The sequence below is a fragment of the Solanum pennellii genome, chromosome 1 (genome assembly GCF_001406875.1).
Source record: "Solanum pennellii chromosome 1, SPENNV200".
NCBI classification, from domain to species: Eukaryota; Viridiplantae; Streptophyta; class Magnoliopsida; order Solanales; family Solanaceae; genus Solanum; species Solanum pennellii.
The window spans coordinates 87,220,834-87,236,477 of NC_028637.1; the positions used below are offsets into that span (position 1 = coordinate 87,220,834).

At 31.6% G+C, this 15,644-nt stretch overlaps 2 protein-coding genes across 3 annotated transcripts; one reads left to right on the plus strand and one right to left on the minus strand.

The window, feature by feature from the left end:
- Nucleotides 1-6,387: 6,387 nt before the first annotated feature.
- Nucleotides 6,388-8,799, plus strand: LOC107008588 (acyl transferase 4). 2 transcript variants are annotated; one of them, XM_015207692.2, is made up of 4 exons: nucleotides 6,388-6,473; nucleotides 7,026-7,539; nucleotides 7,627-8,083; nucleotides 8,209-8,799. In XM_015207692.2, exons 2-4 carry the CDS (start codon nucleotides 7,090-7,092, stop codon nucleotides 8,721-8,723), a joined length of 1,422 nt encoding a protein of 473 aa, XP_015063178.1. In that variant the 5' UTR covers nucleotides 6,388-6,473; nucleotides 7,026-7,089; the 3' UTR covers nucleotides 8,724-8,799. The 2 variants fall into 2 exon arrangements, with proteins under 2 accessions (XP_015063178.1, XP_015063177.1); XM_015207691.2 differs by having other exon boundaries at nucleotides 6,391-6,473; nucleotides 7,031-7,539.
- Nucleotides 8,800-9,161: 362 nt separating this feature from the next.
- Nucleotides 9,162-15,232, minus strand: LOC107008589. The gene is made up of 7 exons (XM_015207693.2): nucleotides 15,023-15,232; nucleotides 14,873-14,947; nucleotides 14,238-14,295; nucleotides 14,069-14,124; nucleotides 11,977-12,039; nucleotides 11,522-11,590; nucleotides 9,162-9,691 (listed from the first exon to the last, which is right to left on the minus strand). The coding sequence occupies exons 1-7, from the start codon at nucleotides 15,080-15,082 to the stop codon at nucleotides 9,389-9,391; spliced, it is 684 nt and encodes a 227-aa protein (XP_015063179.1). The 5' UTR covers nucleotides 15,083-15,232; the 3' UTR covers nucleotides 9,162-9,388.
- Nucleotides 15,233-15,644: the final 412 nt, after the last annotated feature.

Consider the following 15,644-nt stretch of genomic DNA (forward strand, 5'->3'; position numbering starts at 1 on the left):
TGTACAATAGATATCTATTCACACTACTCTTTGTTGTATATAAATATAAAAATTTCCTTTCAATTTTTAAGAATCAATGTTCTGTACTTCTTCTACTACTAAATTTAGTATTCTTAGTGTACTTAATTGTCGTTGAGTGGTTCGCTGACACCATGAGTATAGGTATAGATACATCGGTGAATAAGATCATTCTATCTTGGAGGGTATATTTCATTAACTTTGAATATTTGAGGGAAATAATTTCTTTAAGGACATACTGTATTCAATGTACTCGATTTTCTTTTTGAGAAAAATATTTTGTCTATTATTTTTAATTTGTTTCTGATAATATTTTCTCTACTGATTTTAGTTTTCTTATTTTGCAAATTCTCTATTATTGTTTCTTATTAAATTCTTTAAAATTATTATTCTAAGTATTTTAGAAATATAAGTTCAACGACAAAATCTAATGATAATTTATTATTTTGTGTTTGTTTTATTCTTGCTATTAAATAGTACTACTCATTTCTCAATTTTTATGATATAATTAAGGGAAAAGGGTCTGATATACTCCTCAACTTTGTCATTTAGAGCTGATATACCCCTTGGTATGAAAGTGACTCATATATACCCCTACTTGTAAGCAAATGGCTCACATATACCCTTTTCCTCTAACGGAAATGAAAAAAATAATAATTTTAATTTAAATTTTTATTATTTTTTTCTAAAAAATATAATCATATATGAGTAAATTTAATCCTCGTCAAACATATTTTTTTTGACTTTTTTTTATTTTAATGACTAATTTATAATTATTATTTTGATAATCAAATTTATTTATGTTTCACTAATATTCTTGTAAAACTTTTTGTAGATTACCAAATTTTTTCCTTGAATACGAAATTAAATTACAATACACACAAAAAAATAGTTTAATTTTTTTTCTTTAAACTAAGGAATGTAAGAAAAAAATAAAATAAGAATAAGAAACTCAAATAATTATAATGAAAGAAGTCAAAAAATAATTTATGTATGAAAAAAATTAAAATATACCTTGAACTTTGATAGAAGAATCATATATACCCCTAAATAATTTTTTTTAAAAAAATTAGAAGTAATAAATATAAATTTAAAACTAATTTTTTAACTTCCGTTAAATGAAGGGTATATGTGAGCCATTTTGTAACGGCAGGGGTATATGTGAGCTGTTTGTATAACGGTAAGGACATATATGAGCCACTTTTATAACGAGGGGTATATCAGCTCCAAATGACAAAGTTGAAGGGTATATCAGACCCTTTATAAAGATACTACAGTAAACGTATACTTTTATTTATTAATCTCTTAGAAAAATGTGCCAAGTAATCTAACATGAACCAGTAAAATTGGTGAGCATTGTACTAATATTAAATGGAAAATGGAGAGATGGATTATGTTTACTAAAAATATTTGTCCTAAAAATGAAAAATAACCTTTACTATCCTTGGGGGAAATTATATTTTTCAGTTTAACTTGAAAAGGAAATTAATTTTAATTATTATCCGAACACAATAATTAATTTTGACCAAACATCTTAACTCAAAAGAAAAAAAAAATAGTCTACATGATTGTTTAGTATATATATATGTACTATATTAGATGCAATAAATAGATATTTAGATATATCAAATATATCGTTATTGACTTATTGGTAATATTTTTATTTTATCTTTCAAAAAGTATATATTTTTTAAATTTTACACTAAGATTCATTATATTCCAACTTGACTCATTTTGCCTAGTATCACTATCTTAATTTCTTTTATGTTAGAAATTGAAAGTTTTTTTTTTCTTTTTTCAAGATGGAAAACGGTGCTTTTTCAAAAGTGGGATGTAATAAGAAGAATTCAAATTATATTACTATATATAAAATGTTGACGCAAGAAATCTAAGGACAATTGATTTTTTAAGCTACTTGTTAAAAGAAAAATTATTTCTTTTTATAAGAGACTTTCAAATTTATACCTAAGAAATTTGAAAAAATCATTATCATACTATCTTTATTTGTCGTAAGTAGTAGTTAATCTATCTAAACCTTTTGATTTCACCTTAATAAGTAATATATTTTCTTCAAATATCAATACTTCCTCGTCTTTTTATTTTACTTTTAGTTGGCTAAAAAAATACTCTGTCCCTAGTTATTTATTCACTTTTTCTTTTTCAGTTGTTTTTAATTACTTGTTCATTTTCACAAATTAAGAAAAAAATAAATTTTTATTCTCTATTGTATCCTCAATTTATTACTTTGAAAAATATAAAATTATTTTGAAAATCTTAAGTTTTTAATTCATCCACGACATTATTAATAGGGATAAAAAGATAAATATATTAATTATTATTTTCTTAATAGGTGTACCACTTTAAAAATAAACGAGAGATTAAGGACAAGGAAAATACCTTTTTTAATGTTAAATAAATTTTTCAAGTTCAATAAATGTAAGCTTAATATCATTTTCTTAAATAAATTACACATATCTTTAATTTGAAGTCATGAGATCAAAATATTTGTTTTTATTTCTTAAATTTTATACTCTACTTTCGAATGTTTCTATAATGCGTGAGTCAAATTTAATGAAAATTTTAATATAGGCTTCAAATATCGAGTGAAAACTAAAGGAGAAAGAGAGCATAAAAATAGGATAAGTCCGGTGATTAAGGAAACTGAAATTGTCTCTATGGAACAGACAATTTCCTCGTGAATCTTGTGTTCCCACCACTAGTCTATTAAATAATTAGTAGTTTTTGTTAAAAATTTTTTAACAATTATTATTAAATTATTTTAATAAATTAAATTTAATCAAATTTTAATACAAATATAAACATATACGAAAAAAAAATGAAAATGAAGCAAAGTGAATGCTCTTAATTAGTGTAACTAGTAACCGAAAGACTAGTGGGCAAGAGCTGCCAAAGATATCATCTTCAGACAAGATATTTTAAGCTTCCATTTCACTAGTGGATGTAAAAGGATTATAAGAAACAGGTTGTTTAAAATTACAATTGACTTTCGTTTTTTGAGAGTAAATTTAATTGAAAAGTATTATAAGTCATAGCAATTGATAATTTTAAATGTTTAAAAGATCTAAGAAAAAACATATAATCAAAGATAAAATTGTTTGAATCTTGAAATCTGAAAAGTATCATGTAAAATGGGGGCTAGGGAGTACGAAGAAACATAATTATATTGATAAATAATACGGGTACAATTATGTTCTCACAAGATTTATCCATAGTTCTTCTCATTTATACATGATTTGAGGGCCGTTAGTGAGTATTCTCAAACTAGAATTATTTGAGTTTGATCTCTTTACGAATATTCCATGAATTTGCAAAATATTCGAGCCGTCTCTTTAAAAGGAAATATACTACCTTAGGGATGAATTAAAGTTTAGAGTTAAGTAACCTCTAATAACCTAATTGGAATTGATCTTTTTTTTAGAGCTTCAATTCGAATTGAGCACATGCATTTTGTATCTTTTGAGTCCCATAAAATTTAAATGTCTACATATATCTATTACAAAAAAGTGAATTTAAATTTTAACATAAATCTTTTATATTTTTAAAATTATACATTCAATATTTATTTATTTATAGTACGGTCGTTATTTTTTATGGTTTATTAAAGCTAATATAAATTTTACTTCTTTGAATTTAAGAAGTAATTGTTAAATTGGTTAGAGTTTAATTACATTTAATTACTATCCAATAGATAACTTAATTTTCTACCAAATTATTTTGTATCTAATGTTTCTGCATAGTAACTAAATAATTAGAAGTTTAAACCTAGAAATCAAGCTACTCACATTTTGTTAGAATGTTGGCATGATATTGCTTTGTACTCCCCCGTCTCACAATGTTTTTCACAATTCACATGGAAATATTTAGAAATCAAAGAACAAGAATAAAAGTAATGATAATATGGAATAATGAGTAAGACTAGGGTCGGTTATAATAAATTGGTGGCCTAAAACTAAATCTGAATGGAGGCCTTAAATTTGATATATTTTTTTATGAATTTTATCATAGTCAATTATTTAATTTTTCTTGAGACATAATACTCATAATTTGTCAAACTTCTATTATTTCTTTGCTCTTTTGTGAAAAGTTTATATTTTCAACAATAACACACGGTATTATTGAAAAAGTTATGGATAACATATTATTTTTTAAAAAATGAGACCCCTTAAATTTTGATGCTTAAAGCGGTTACTTTTTCCCCAAAGTGTAGAGCCACCACTGATTGAGACAATGTTTAACTACTTATAAATTTTCTATTAGAATTCGAGTTATCATAGCCTCTCATTAGTGGCGGAATCAAAATTAGTCTCTCGTATAAAATTATGTATCGCTAAAGTGAAGTTGTGTCATATCATGTCTATTAGTCTTCATGAACTCTTTTGGCAAAGTCAGGATCATCTTGCAATCCATTACTGAATCTAATGAGTTAAACTTAAATTAAAGTAAAAAGAAAAAGTTTTCTAGTTTTATAAGTGTTCGGCCGGCTTTCGAGCCCAAGCCCCTTGTATAGGTTGGGCGCTTGAGCGCACCGTACCACAGTCTTGACCTCCGGCTACGAACACGAGCAGGGATCGCTATTGGATAGAGCCTCGTGAGATACATTCTTCAATCGCGAGCAATCTACATTTACCTCTTATGAACCATCCATAGTAAGCCTCTCACATCTCCACACAGAAACATCTATACATCTCCTCTTCATATGTCCGAACCATCTCGATCTCACTTCTACCATTTTATCCCCCACCAATGTCTCTCCTACCTTAACTTAGTCTGAGATATCTTCATTTCTAATCCGATCTACTTCCTAATCATTAACTTGATCTCTCAATTGCACTAGGTCATCCCACCTTAAAAGGGTAATAACGTCAATTACAATTATAATACATTAAATAAGTCATGCCCTATGTTACCATAAGGGTTTTAAGGCCGACTTCAATTTAACAATTTTTCTGTTGAGGTTTTATTAACTGCTTTTATTGCTACCACTAACATTTCCAAGTGCTCATAATGTCACACCCATAGATTAGAGAATTCCCTATTTCAAGCTTCCTTAAAAAAAAAAAAAAAAGTTTGTCAAAAAGCTTATTTGGAAATATTAATTGGTGTTTTAAATAATCTGACAAATTTAATATTAGTCTATATTAAAAATATATTATCATTTTTATTTATCGTTCTAGCATATTAAAAAACACATGTTTCTCTTCCCTTTATATTTCAACTCCATTATTAATTATTTATTCTTTAAATTATTTTTAATATCTAAAATTAAAACATCAAAATTTGAATATTACAATAAAATACTTATATCACTTATTTATTTTTAAGAATATAAAATTAAACATCAGTAAATATGAATATTACAATAAATACTTATGTCACTTATTATTTTTTAAGAAACTATAAAATTTAAATTATTTTGGTTGCTCATGCATGTGATTTAACCAATAATGGCCTCCACAATATATAAATTAAAAAAGTACTGATTCATGAATCTGAACCATCCAGAGCTAACTTAAATATATTTTTTCACCAGAATAAATTAAGTTTCTCAATTTATGAAATAAAACAATTGAAATCCAATTATTAGTTGTGTCATGGAGAATATTGTTTTATTCTACCCAATAAAAAAAAAATACTTTTTCCCTAATTACTTGTCCACTTTTGAATTGACACATCTATTAAGAAGATTGACAATAAATTTATCATTTTACCGCTATTAATTATGAAGTAGATGAATTAAAAGTTTATCAAAAATTTTTTATCTTTTTTCAAAATTAATTAATTGAGAATAGAATGGGATAAAAAAGATTTTTCTTTTTTTAAATTTATCTAAATGAACAAGTAAAAAAGAAAAATTAGACAAGCAATTAGTGACAGATAGAGTACTGCACAATGTTTTAAACACTACCACATACCATTTAAACGGATAAAAATGGAGTAAATTTACGAGAAAATGAACTTTTTCTATTGGTGTCGTGTATGTTAGGACCTAAATTTTGGTACAAATTGGAATATGCATTTCGACAACTTCAAGTGGTTATAACAACCAATTCTATTAGTACATATTAATGTATTTTCTTAACACAAATATATTATTTGAGTAAAAATTATTAACTGCCATCGAATATGTGTTCAAACTTCTACGGATTTTGATGTATATATATGTGGTTTCGTATAGGTAAGTTATACGTTTATAATATATAGTCACCTAACTAGGAAAAAAACAAATATATATACATGTAAAATAAGTGAGATAAGCTTATAATATTAGTGCTTCATTCCCCAATGGTGAAGCCAAAGTTTCAGTTTCATGGACTTACAAGCCAAGCAAACTTTTGTATTACTTCAACCAGCTATAAATTTGCCATTACCCCTGTTATTGTGTTGAATAAATAAAAACATAAATATATCCTACATTTAATTTGCCATCAATTGAGGTGAGGCTCCATTTCATTTTTGTTATAAATTTTCATTCTTCTAAACATTATTTGTTTACGAAAAAAAAAACACGACTTGGCTTGCCTATTTTCTTTTAATTCCAGGATTTCTCTGAATTTAAAAATAATCATTTTGCAAGTTTTAATATCAAGATTTAATTCCCATTTTTCTGAATCTTCATTTGTTTTCGGGAAAATAGAATTTGACTGGGGATTCTCACATTGTCTTAGTAGCTCAGTTGGTTTATTACGTAAATTTCCAACTTTTTAATGAAGATGTGATTCCCTAATTCCATCCCCTTCATCTACTCCCATTTTCTTTTAACAAGACTCCGGATTTCCCATTTCTACTAATTATAAGAATTATCTGAATTTGAAAGCCATTATTTTGTAATTATTTTGTAACTATTGAAGAATGCACTGATATTAATGAAAATGGGTGATCTCCTTAAATGAAGTGGGATAAAACTCTCCTCAAAAGCTAGATTTTGGAATTGAGTTAAGCCCAAAATTCATTTCTTTACAGTAACAGTCCTTTATTTGTTCTCGAAGAACAGGATTGCCCTGCCAATTACCTATAGCAAAGCTCAATCCTGTTTATAGTGACTCAGAAGCAATGGTGATGGACTTTTTGGTGACTACAAAGGGATCAGAAGGAGGCAATTTCATAACACCATTAGGAGAAACTCCAAATGGTAGTGTGCTTGATTTGTCAGTCATAGACAGTTTAGCTGTTCTTCGATGCAATGCTCGTACACTACACGTCTTTAAAGGAGGAAACTCTACTGTTATTCGAGAGGCATTTGGAAAAGCTTTGGTTCCTTATTACCCGCTAGCAGGTCGTCTAAAATTCTCAGCACACAATAACCAGTTGCTTCAGATTGATTGTTCAGGTCAGGGAATTTGGTTTGTTGAGGCTTCTGCTGATTGTACTCTCCTCGATGTCAACTACTTCGATGAAGCTTCAGCTTTAGATGACACTACTTTTGATAAACTTCTACCTCAACTAACTCCACTTCCTGTTACTAATGATTCTTTCATTCACCCACCACTGGTACTTGTGCAGGTAAACAACTAGCTATATATATGTTCAGAGAGAACTAGATGATAAAATAGTTAACGATACGATTGTCATTGACATGATCATGCACAGGTAACTGAATTTAAGTGCGGTGGATATGTTATGGGACTTACTTTCTGTCACAGTATATGTGATGGACTGGGTGCTGCACAGTTTTTGAAAGCAGTGGGTGAGTTTGCTAGGGGAGTTGAGAAACTGAGTGTTGCACCAGTGTGGTGCAGGGAGCTTCTCCTTCCACTTCCACAAAAAGGAGTTGCAGAAGACAACTCCTCAATGCCACCACCACCACTCACTATTCCAGTACCAGATCAGCGGCTGGAGCATGCTAGTTTCGACATTCCCCTGGATGAGATCAATCAGCTAAAACATGAAGTGATACAAGAGTTAAACATGGATCAAAATGTGTTTTGTTCCTCTTTTGAGATTATAGCTGCTACTTTGTGGAGGCACCGAACCCGAGCAATTTTGAATATAACAGATGATAAGAAGACCTCGTCGAATACAAGCTTCATTCCTGCAGATGATGCAGGTCAGTAGAAGAGTTACAAACATCTGAGGATGGCCAATTGACCCCCTCATCGAATGATAATACTCTATATACATACTCAATTTTGAATACTCTTAGTGAAATTCGTGATTTTTCCACTAATACAGGTGATGAAGAAGTGAAACTCGTGTTCTTCGCTAATTGTCGACAACTAGTGCCGCTACCAGAAGGGTTCTATGGGAACTGTTTCTTCCCAGTGACTGTAACGGCTTCAAACAAAGTAGTGGCGGAAGCATCTCTTGCTGAGGTAGTGAAGCTGATCAAAGATGCCAAGGCTGACCTACCAGCAGAATTTTCACAATGGCTCAATAACAAGACTAACAAATCTATGAATGATGATCAATTCAACGATCCATTTGCACCAGGACAAGGAGTGGGTTACAACACATTGTTTATCTCGGAGTGGGGACGATTGGGTTTTAATGAGGTTGATTATGGATGGGGCAAACCTGTGCATGTTATACCAGTACAAGGGTCTGCTGTGATACCTGTAGGCATTGTTAGCAAACAGCCTTTGCCTAAAAATGGCATTAGGCTCATGACTTGGTGCGTCCACAGCCACCATCTTCATACATTTCTCAACATGATGAACAAGGATCATTATGATGCTCTAACTAATTAATGTCTCTCCTGCTATGAAAAAGTGTATTCATTAACTTGTGTGATTCTGTTAATATATATAATTGTTGCCTGTGTGACTTCTGATACATTTTTTACACATAAATGTGTCAAATTATGTCCCCAATATAGCCCCTCCGTAAAGCAGCACAACCTAGGCAACCCCAAATTTCTTGATAACACCAGATACTTTAATTGTTTTGTTCTGAGAAGTAAACAAAATCCTACCCTAAATCATTGATTTCATCCTTGCTCCAAAGAAGCAAAACTTAGCCGAGGATGACTGCACTATTTAAACAATACTTACTACTACAAAAAAAAAACATGTTTTTTTAATGACTGTAGGCTAGCTTTCACGCACCTCGACTAATTCCAAAGGATACTTGCAACCTCCCACCAGCAAAATATACCAGGTAACTCTATCCACCAAGGCTAGAACAGATGGGAAGAATCACCTAGTGTTTTTTGATGACCGTGGTGTCTGGGCCACCTACAATAATCATGTTATCTTGTACAGAAATTTAATATTATACGTGCTTGAAGAAAACAGTTTGTGTCTGTGCTAGAACACATAAAAGATGATGTGACAGTGAGTTTGTTTGGTTTTAGTTCCTCTCTAGATGTGGTTAAACCAAGGCAAATTCTCATTAATATATGAACATGCCACAGTCAATCATCGTCACTTTCATCACTATATGAAACCAAACCACCTATTGTAACAGGTTCGTGGTTGTCAGCATTAGCAATAGGTCTTTTTGTTAATCTCTGGGATTCTTGTGTTTCAGATTTGGATACGTTATCAACATCTGATGAAGGCTGTTTTTTGTCATCATTGGATGCTTTGGTAGCTGTTGTCAAAGAAGAGACGGAAGATACCAGATCCATCTTAGCTTTCTTAGCTTGTGGCTTGATTTTGACAATCATTCCCAATGGATTAGCTGGAGGATTCTTCCTCTTAATTAATTTCGGCTCCTGCATCAACCAACAATGCAATGCGTTACATCTTGCCAAATGTTGTTTCTTAATGATATTGATATACACCACACACAAAATTCATCATTAATTATATTGGCCATGTAACAAGTACTCCCCTTCCCCTTCCCTTATATAATGGCACAGTTAAGAGTAGAATGACTCAGAAGGCCATTTGTTTATTGTATAAGACAGGAACCCTATGCCCACAGGAAAATGTGAAATACGGAAGATATCCAGCAAAACATATCATTCATCTAAAATTGGAAACTTACTAGTGATATCACAGATTCTAAATTTAATTAACTGAATCTTGAATAGTTGACAATAAGGGGTTGCTCAGATGGTAAGCTTTCTTCCACCTAACCCTAAGGTAGAGGGTTCGAGTCACTAAGGGAGCAAAAAGAAAAAGGGAGCTCCAAAGGCAGCAGCAAGAAAAGGAATATTGAATAGTTTGATCACAGGCTTTTCAAGTTCCCGCTAGTAAATTAATAGTTGTTGCAGCATGTCATTTTAGCCTACCTCCTAGTTGTCACTTGCCAGCCAACAATTCCTCTTCTTTTCTTTTTTTTTTTTTTTTGGGGGGGGGGGGGAATTTCCTTCTTTTTCATTATTGTTATTTTTATTGGGGAATTTCCTCTTCTTTACACTGAGTAATCAGCTTTATCATGGGTAAAATTACTGATTCCTTTTATTAAAAAGTTTGGTTGGGGAATTTATCTCCCTTCTGAATTTACTTACTCCTTGGTGCTAATTTTACTTGAGTTTTTTGGTGTGAATACAAAGTTACCTTATCAAAAATAAATAAATAAATAGAAATTATCACTTATCACTTGTACTTGATCAATTTCAATTCCAAGATATTGACAGAAAGACTAAAAAAGATGTGCACAAGCATTAAATAGCATTCGAAGACGGATAATGGATGCATCTTTGATCACCAACAACTGTGAGGAGTACTAGTTTGAGGGATCAAATACCAGGAGTTCTACGTAAATTGGAGAAGCATATGACCATGTCAATTGTAACTTAACTAAGTCTTGAAGGATATGGATTTGGGGAGGAATGGATTAAATGGATGTTCTTCTACATCAGCATTGTAAGGTTTTCTATACTTATTAATGGATCTTTTGTTTTAGGGAGGTAACAATTAAATTTCTATTAAACAAGACTTAGACACCCACAAAAAGTGCTAAGTTGAAATCTTTACAAAAACAACAAAAAGGTACAAAAGACCACGTCTTAAAAACGATCACAGCCAATTAAATCAACTAAGTCACCTACTTCCCCTCATATTTTGTTTATACCAAAAAAAGAGCAGACTAAGACAATTTATCCTAATTTTATGGATAGAACTGCTAGTGCCTTCAAAAATCTGGAATTCCTTTCTTCCACACACTCCACCAGATGCAAGCAGGAATGATCTTCCACCTAATCCCTGAGGCACTGGTTAGGCGATGAGACACGTGCCCTGAGGCACTGGCTAGGATGATGAAACGCATGCCCTGAGGCACTGGCTAGGATGATGAGACACATGCCCTGAGGCACTTCCTAAGAGAAACGCCAGCATGACCGCCCTGATGTGCACCTAGCTTTGTCATTTTCCAATGTTTATGAAAGACCATTGGTATCTCAGTTCAGAGAGACTATGAAATCATTCAAAAGAAATAACATTGTCGATAGTTCAGATAAAAGGCCATACAGCAGAAGCGAAGGCAGAGAATTTCAAAAATTGGGCGGGATGCTGATAAAAGGTGGCTAAGAAACAATAAGACATGATCATTAAAAATACAGTGCTTTTCTCAAGGCATAATCAGTTTAGAGACTAACCTGGACTTTGGGAACAAGAGGCATCTCCTTGATTTCATGTACAATCGTAGACTTTGCAGCAACAGCAGCCTAAAAAACCCAAGAATATGATCAGCATTCTTCATAGACCCTAGAGAATGCTCATCTTCTGAAAACGAGCTAAACGGAACATATGGGAGTTGAAATGAAGGATAAGGAATTTTCATTTTTTTTTTTGGTTATAATATATAAAACCCACCAAAAACCCCAAAATCACAAGAGGCATCTCCTTTATTGGGTAAAGTTTTGGGGTTTTGGGGGGTTCCATAAATTTTTTAATTTTAACCCTAAACTTTCAAATATTCTAATCCAACCCCCATTTCGCATATTTAAAATATTATAACCATAAAAATAAAAAAATAAATGAAAATCTCTTATCCTTCATTCAACTCTCAAATGCTTCCAGATAATGAAGTTGAACAATGACACTAAATTACTTGAAAACTTCGCAGCTGCTCATCTTCTTCATCAGCCACTTGCTTCTCATATTCTCTCCTTGACTAAATGGATCAAAGAGTTAATGAAAACTATCAAAGGTATGATTCATGCATAAATACGTTTGTGTTACGTTCACACACACAGAGAGCCATGTACACATACACAAATGCATTGAACAATGAAGACATCAACAAGTTAGAGAGTATCAAATAGTTAATATCGGTATTTTCTTCTAATGTAAATAAATTGAAGCCTAATACCATTTTCTCGGGAACTGATCTGTCCATTGCAAAACAATAGTGGAGTTCACCATCATTGAAATATTTTCACACACAAGGATATCAAGAAGACACTAAGTAAGATTTTCCTAAACTAATAAGAAAAATAAGAGATTGAAATAAACATATTCATATAAGTACGTAAAACCAAATTTCCATGTATGAACTATAAAAGAACGTAATCATTTTCTTTTGCAAAAAAAACATAATCACTTTTGCACATAGAGTTGTATAACGTTAACCTACATCAGATGGGAAGTGCCATACAAACCAACAAGGTAAGCCTTATCAAAAGGAAACAAGAGAGGAAGCTAAAGAAAATACTGGACTTTATGGGTGTGTTTGGTATGAAGGAAAATGTTTTCCTGGAAAACAAGTAGATATTTGACTTACTTTCTCATGTTTGGTTGGTGAATAGAAAATATTTTCCGGAAAAATATTTTAGTGTTTTTTTTTTAAACTGAAAAAAAAAATATAATCAAATAGTTATATCGTTAGTGTTTGGTTTTTGAATGAAAAATGTTTTTGAGAAATATCTTTTATTTTTTACTATAGTAGAAAATAAATTTTAAAGTTGGATTTTTTTAAAAAAAAATACTATCAAAAAAATGAATTTTTGAAGTTGAAAATATTTTTAAAAACCAACTTAAATTAACTTTTTGGGATGGGGGTGTTAGGGGTGGGTGGGNGGTAGAGAGAGGTTGGAAGAGAGTTTTGGAAAATGTTTTCCTCAAGTTCTCAAGGGAAGTCATTTTCCTTAAATTTGAGTAAAATGAATTGATTTGGAAAACATTTGACCCAACCAAACATGAGAAAATTGGAAAACATTTTCATACCAAACACACCCTATGTATGTGTACCACCACAACTAGGCCTTAATCCTAACTATTAGTATCACCTACAAGAACCTTTTGCTTCTATGGTATTCTTTTCTTCAAAAAGTTCACATAGATTCAAGAGATTTATGTCTTTAAAGACAATTTCCCATCATGTTATCTCACGCCCTCGTCCCCTTTTAACATATTTAACCATTACAGTGTCGCAACTAAGGGCAAGGACAAGTGCTTTTGGAAGTAGCAGAGGCTTATGAGGGAAAGAAAAAAACAGGGGGTGCTCCTCTCCTTACAGTCAAGTGGCTTTCCGCTCCTCTACAACTACCTTTCGCCCAACATGATCACGTAATACTCACGAAGCTAGCTTACAGCTTATCCCTAGGCTATAAGCATGAATGCTATACATCTCAAACAAACTTATTGTATTTTAATCCCAACTATTATTTCTGGTATCTTCTGTTGGATGAGATTGTTTCTAATTTTGTCTACTTCCGTCAATTGTATCTCCATCACAACCTCCACATACATACTACAATCAAAAAATTTTAAAGAGTGAATCATTATCCATAAATAACCGTAATTTTGAACTTCTCCATTTATGGGATCACATTGGGTATGTTGTTGTTGTGTAACTGTAAGTTTGAACTCCTTGATCAGAGGGGTTCTCACTTGCAAAAGAACTATAAGGAACCTTAAGATGGAATAAGCTTTGAGATAGTTATTCATAACCCACCGCTCATGTAAACATTAAATCTCAACTTCGTCCATTAAATGAGCCCATGAAGCAAAATTGAACTTTCCCCACCAAATGTGACAGAAAATCTGGAAATAACAAAGCATGTGTAGCTTATCTATTGTGGACAGGACATCATATCAGTGCCTCAGCAACAAATATTAGTGAATAACTATCTCAAAGCATGTGTAGATTATCTATTAGTTGCATCCCAAACAAATATAAAGAACTTACAGCAACAACTAACCATTTCAAGCTTCTCAAGAAACTCGGTCTCGTCCTCATCTAAGGCTTTGGGTGGTTCTGCAACAACATAAACAAAGACCAATTGTAAGCGAATAGAGTAAGTAGAAAAATGAATAATCATAAGTCATTACACAAGAAACCAAGAAGAACAAGGGACCTCAATTACTCACGGTGTTTAAAGCGTTCATTAAATTCAGCATCTTTCTTGTCCTTGTTCTCCTTCAAGATCTGAGATTTCAATGAAAATACAACTCAAGCAGGAGAGTTTGAAAATTCAGTGCACATACATACCAGAGGGCAGAACACATGATCTAGAGCACCTTCACTTGAAAGATTGAAACTGGAAAGGATAGTAAGTGAAAGGAAAACTAACAACAATAGTCTTGCTATTCAATCAGCTGAGCAAGAGATACACTTCACCTACAAGTTCAGCAGACTTGGTAGTTTTGACTCAACTCTGTATTTGTGTTCAAAAATCCACTTAATATGCATAAATAATTTATAAATAACCCCATAAGCTGCATTGTCTAGAATACAGAATTCATAAAGTTAAAGTCCTAGCTACACCTTTGGAGATACGAATCACTCAAATATATGCATTACTACCAAGTTAGGATATTTGCATACAGTATGTAAGTATCCCGATTTCCACAGGATAATTGCACTTTGTTGCTAAATTTTAGTGTATTCTGAAGAATCAAGACAAATTACCCAAGTATCCACACACATTTGACGCAGGTAAATGATATAAATGGGAGGCGAATGAAGTAACAAGAAATGACAAGCACAAAGGGAGTTGTTGGACCTCATAAAGAGGGCGATCTCTCTGAGCAGTTCCATCTTCAACCCGAGCACCCCGAGTTTTCTTGGATTCTGCCAACTACAAAACAAAAACTCGTTTAAGCAACATAACACTAACCATCGTGTAGAGAGAGGTACGGGGTTCCGATATTACCTGTTCTTCGGAGACAAAATTCATCAACCTCACCGGAGGTGGAAAATCTTCGTCCGCCATTGTAGTTACACCGCTAAGTCGGAGTTCGAGTGCAGAGGTGAAGTGTGTATATTAGTAGCAATAGAGATGCTGCTTCACCTTTTGAGGCAACTGTGTTTTCCCTCTTTCTTTTCCAATTTCAATCCCTAACTCGAAGGCCTGATTGGGAGCAGGGATAAAGTAATCTCTAATTAACTTTACCACGCTCGTCTACTTTTATTTGCACTTTTCAAAAGTTAATTTTTAATTTATTTTTATAGTTAAATTAAATTTAATCAATTGATTTTGTAAATAAAAAAATTTAGATATTTAAAAATTATACGAAAAGTATTATATATTGCAAATTTTTACACATCAATATGATAAAAAAAATTATCCTAATGTGTTAATCAAAATTTTTATAGTTTACTCTAAAAATAAAAAGTATATGACAATTAATAGTGGATGGATGAAATATTTGATTGAAATAAAATTACGAAATAATTTTCTTTAATTTAAAATTATAGTGTATTAGAAAATTATTTATCTTGTACTCGATAATTATTGTTATTAAAATTATATATATATATATATATATATATAT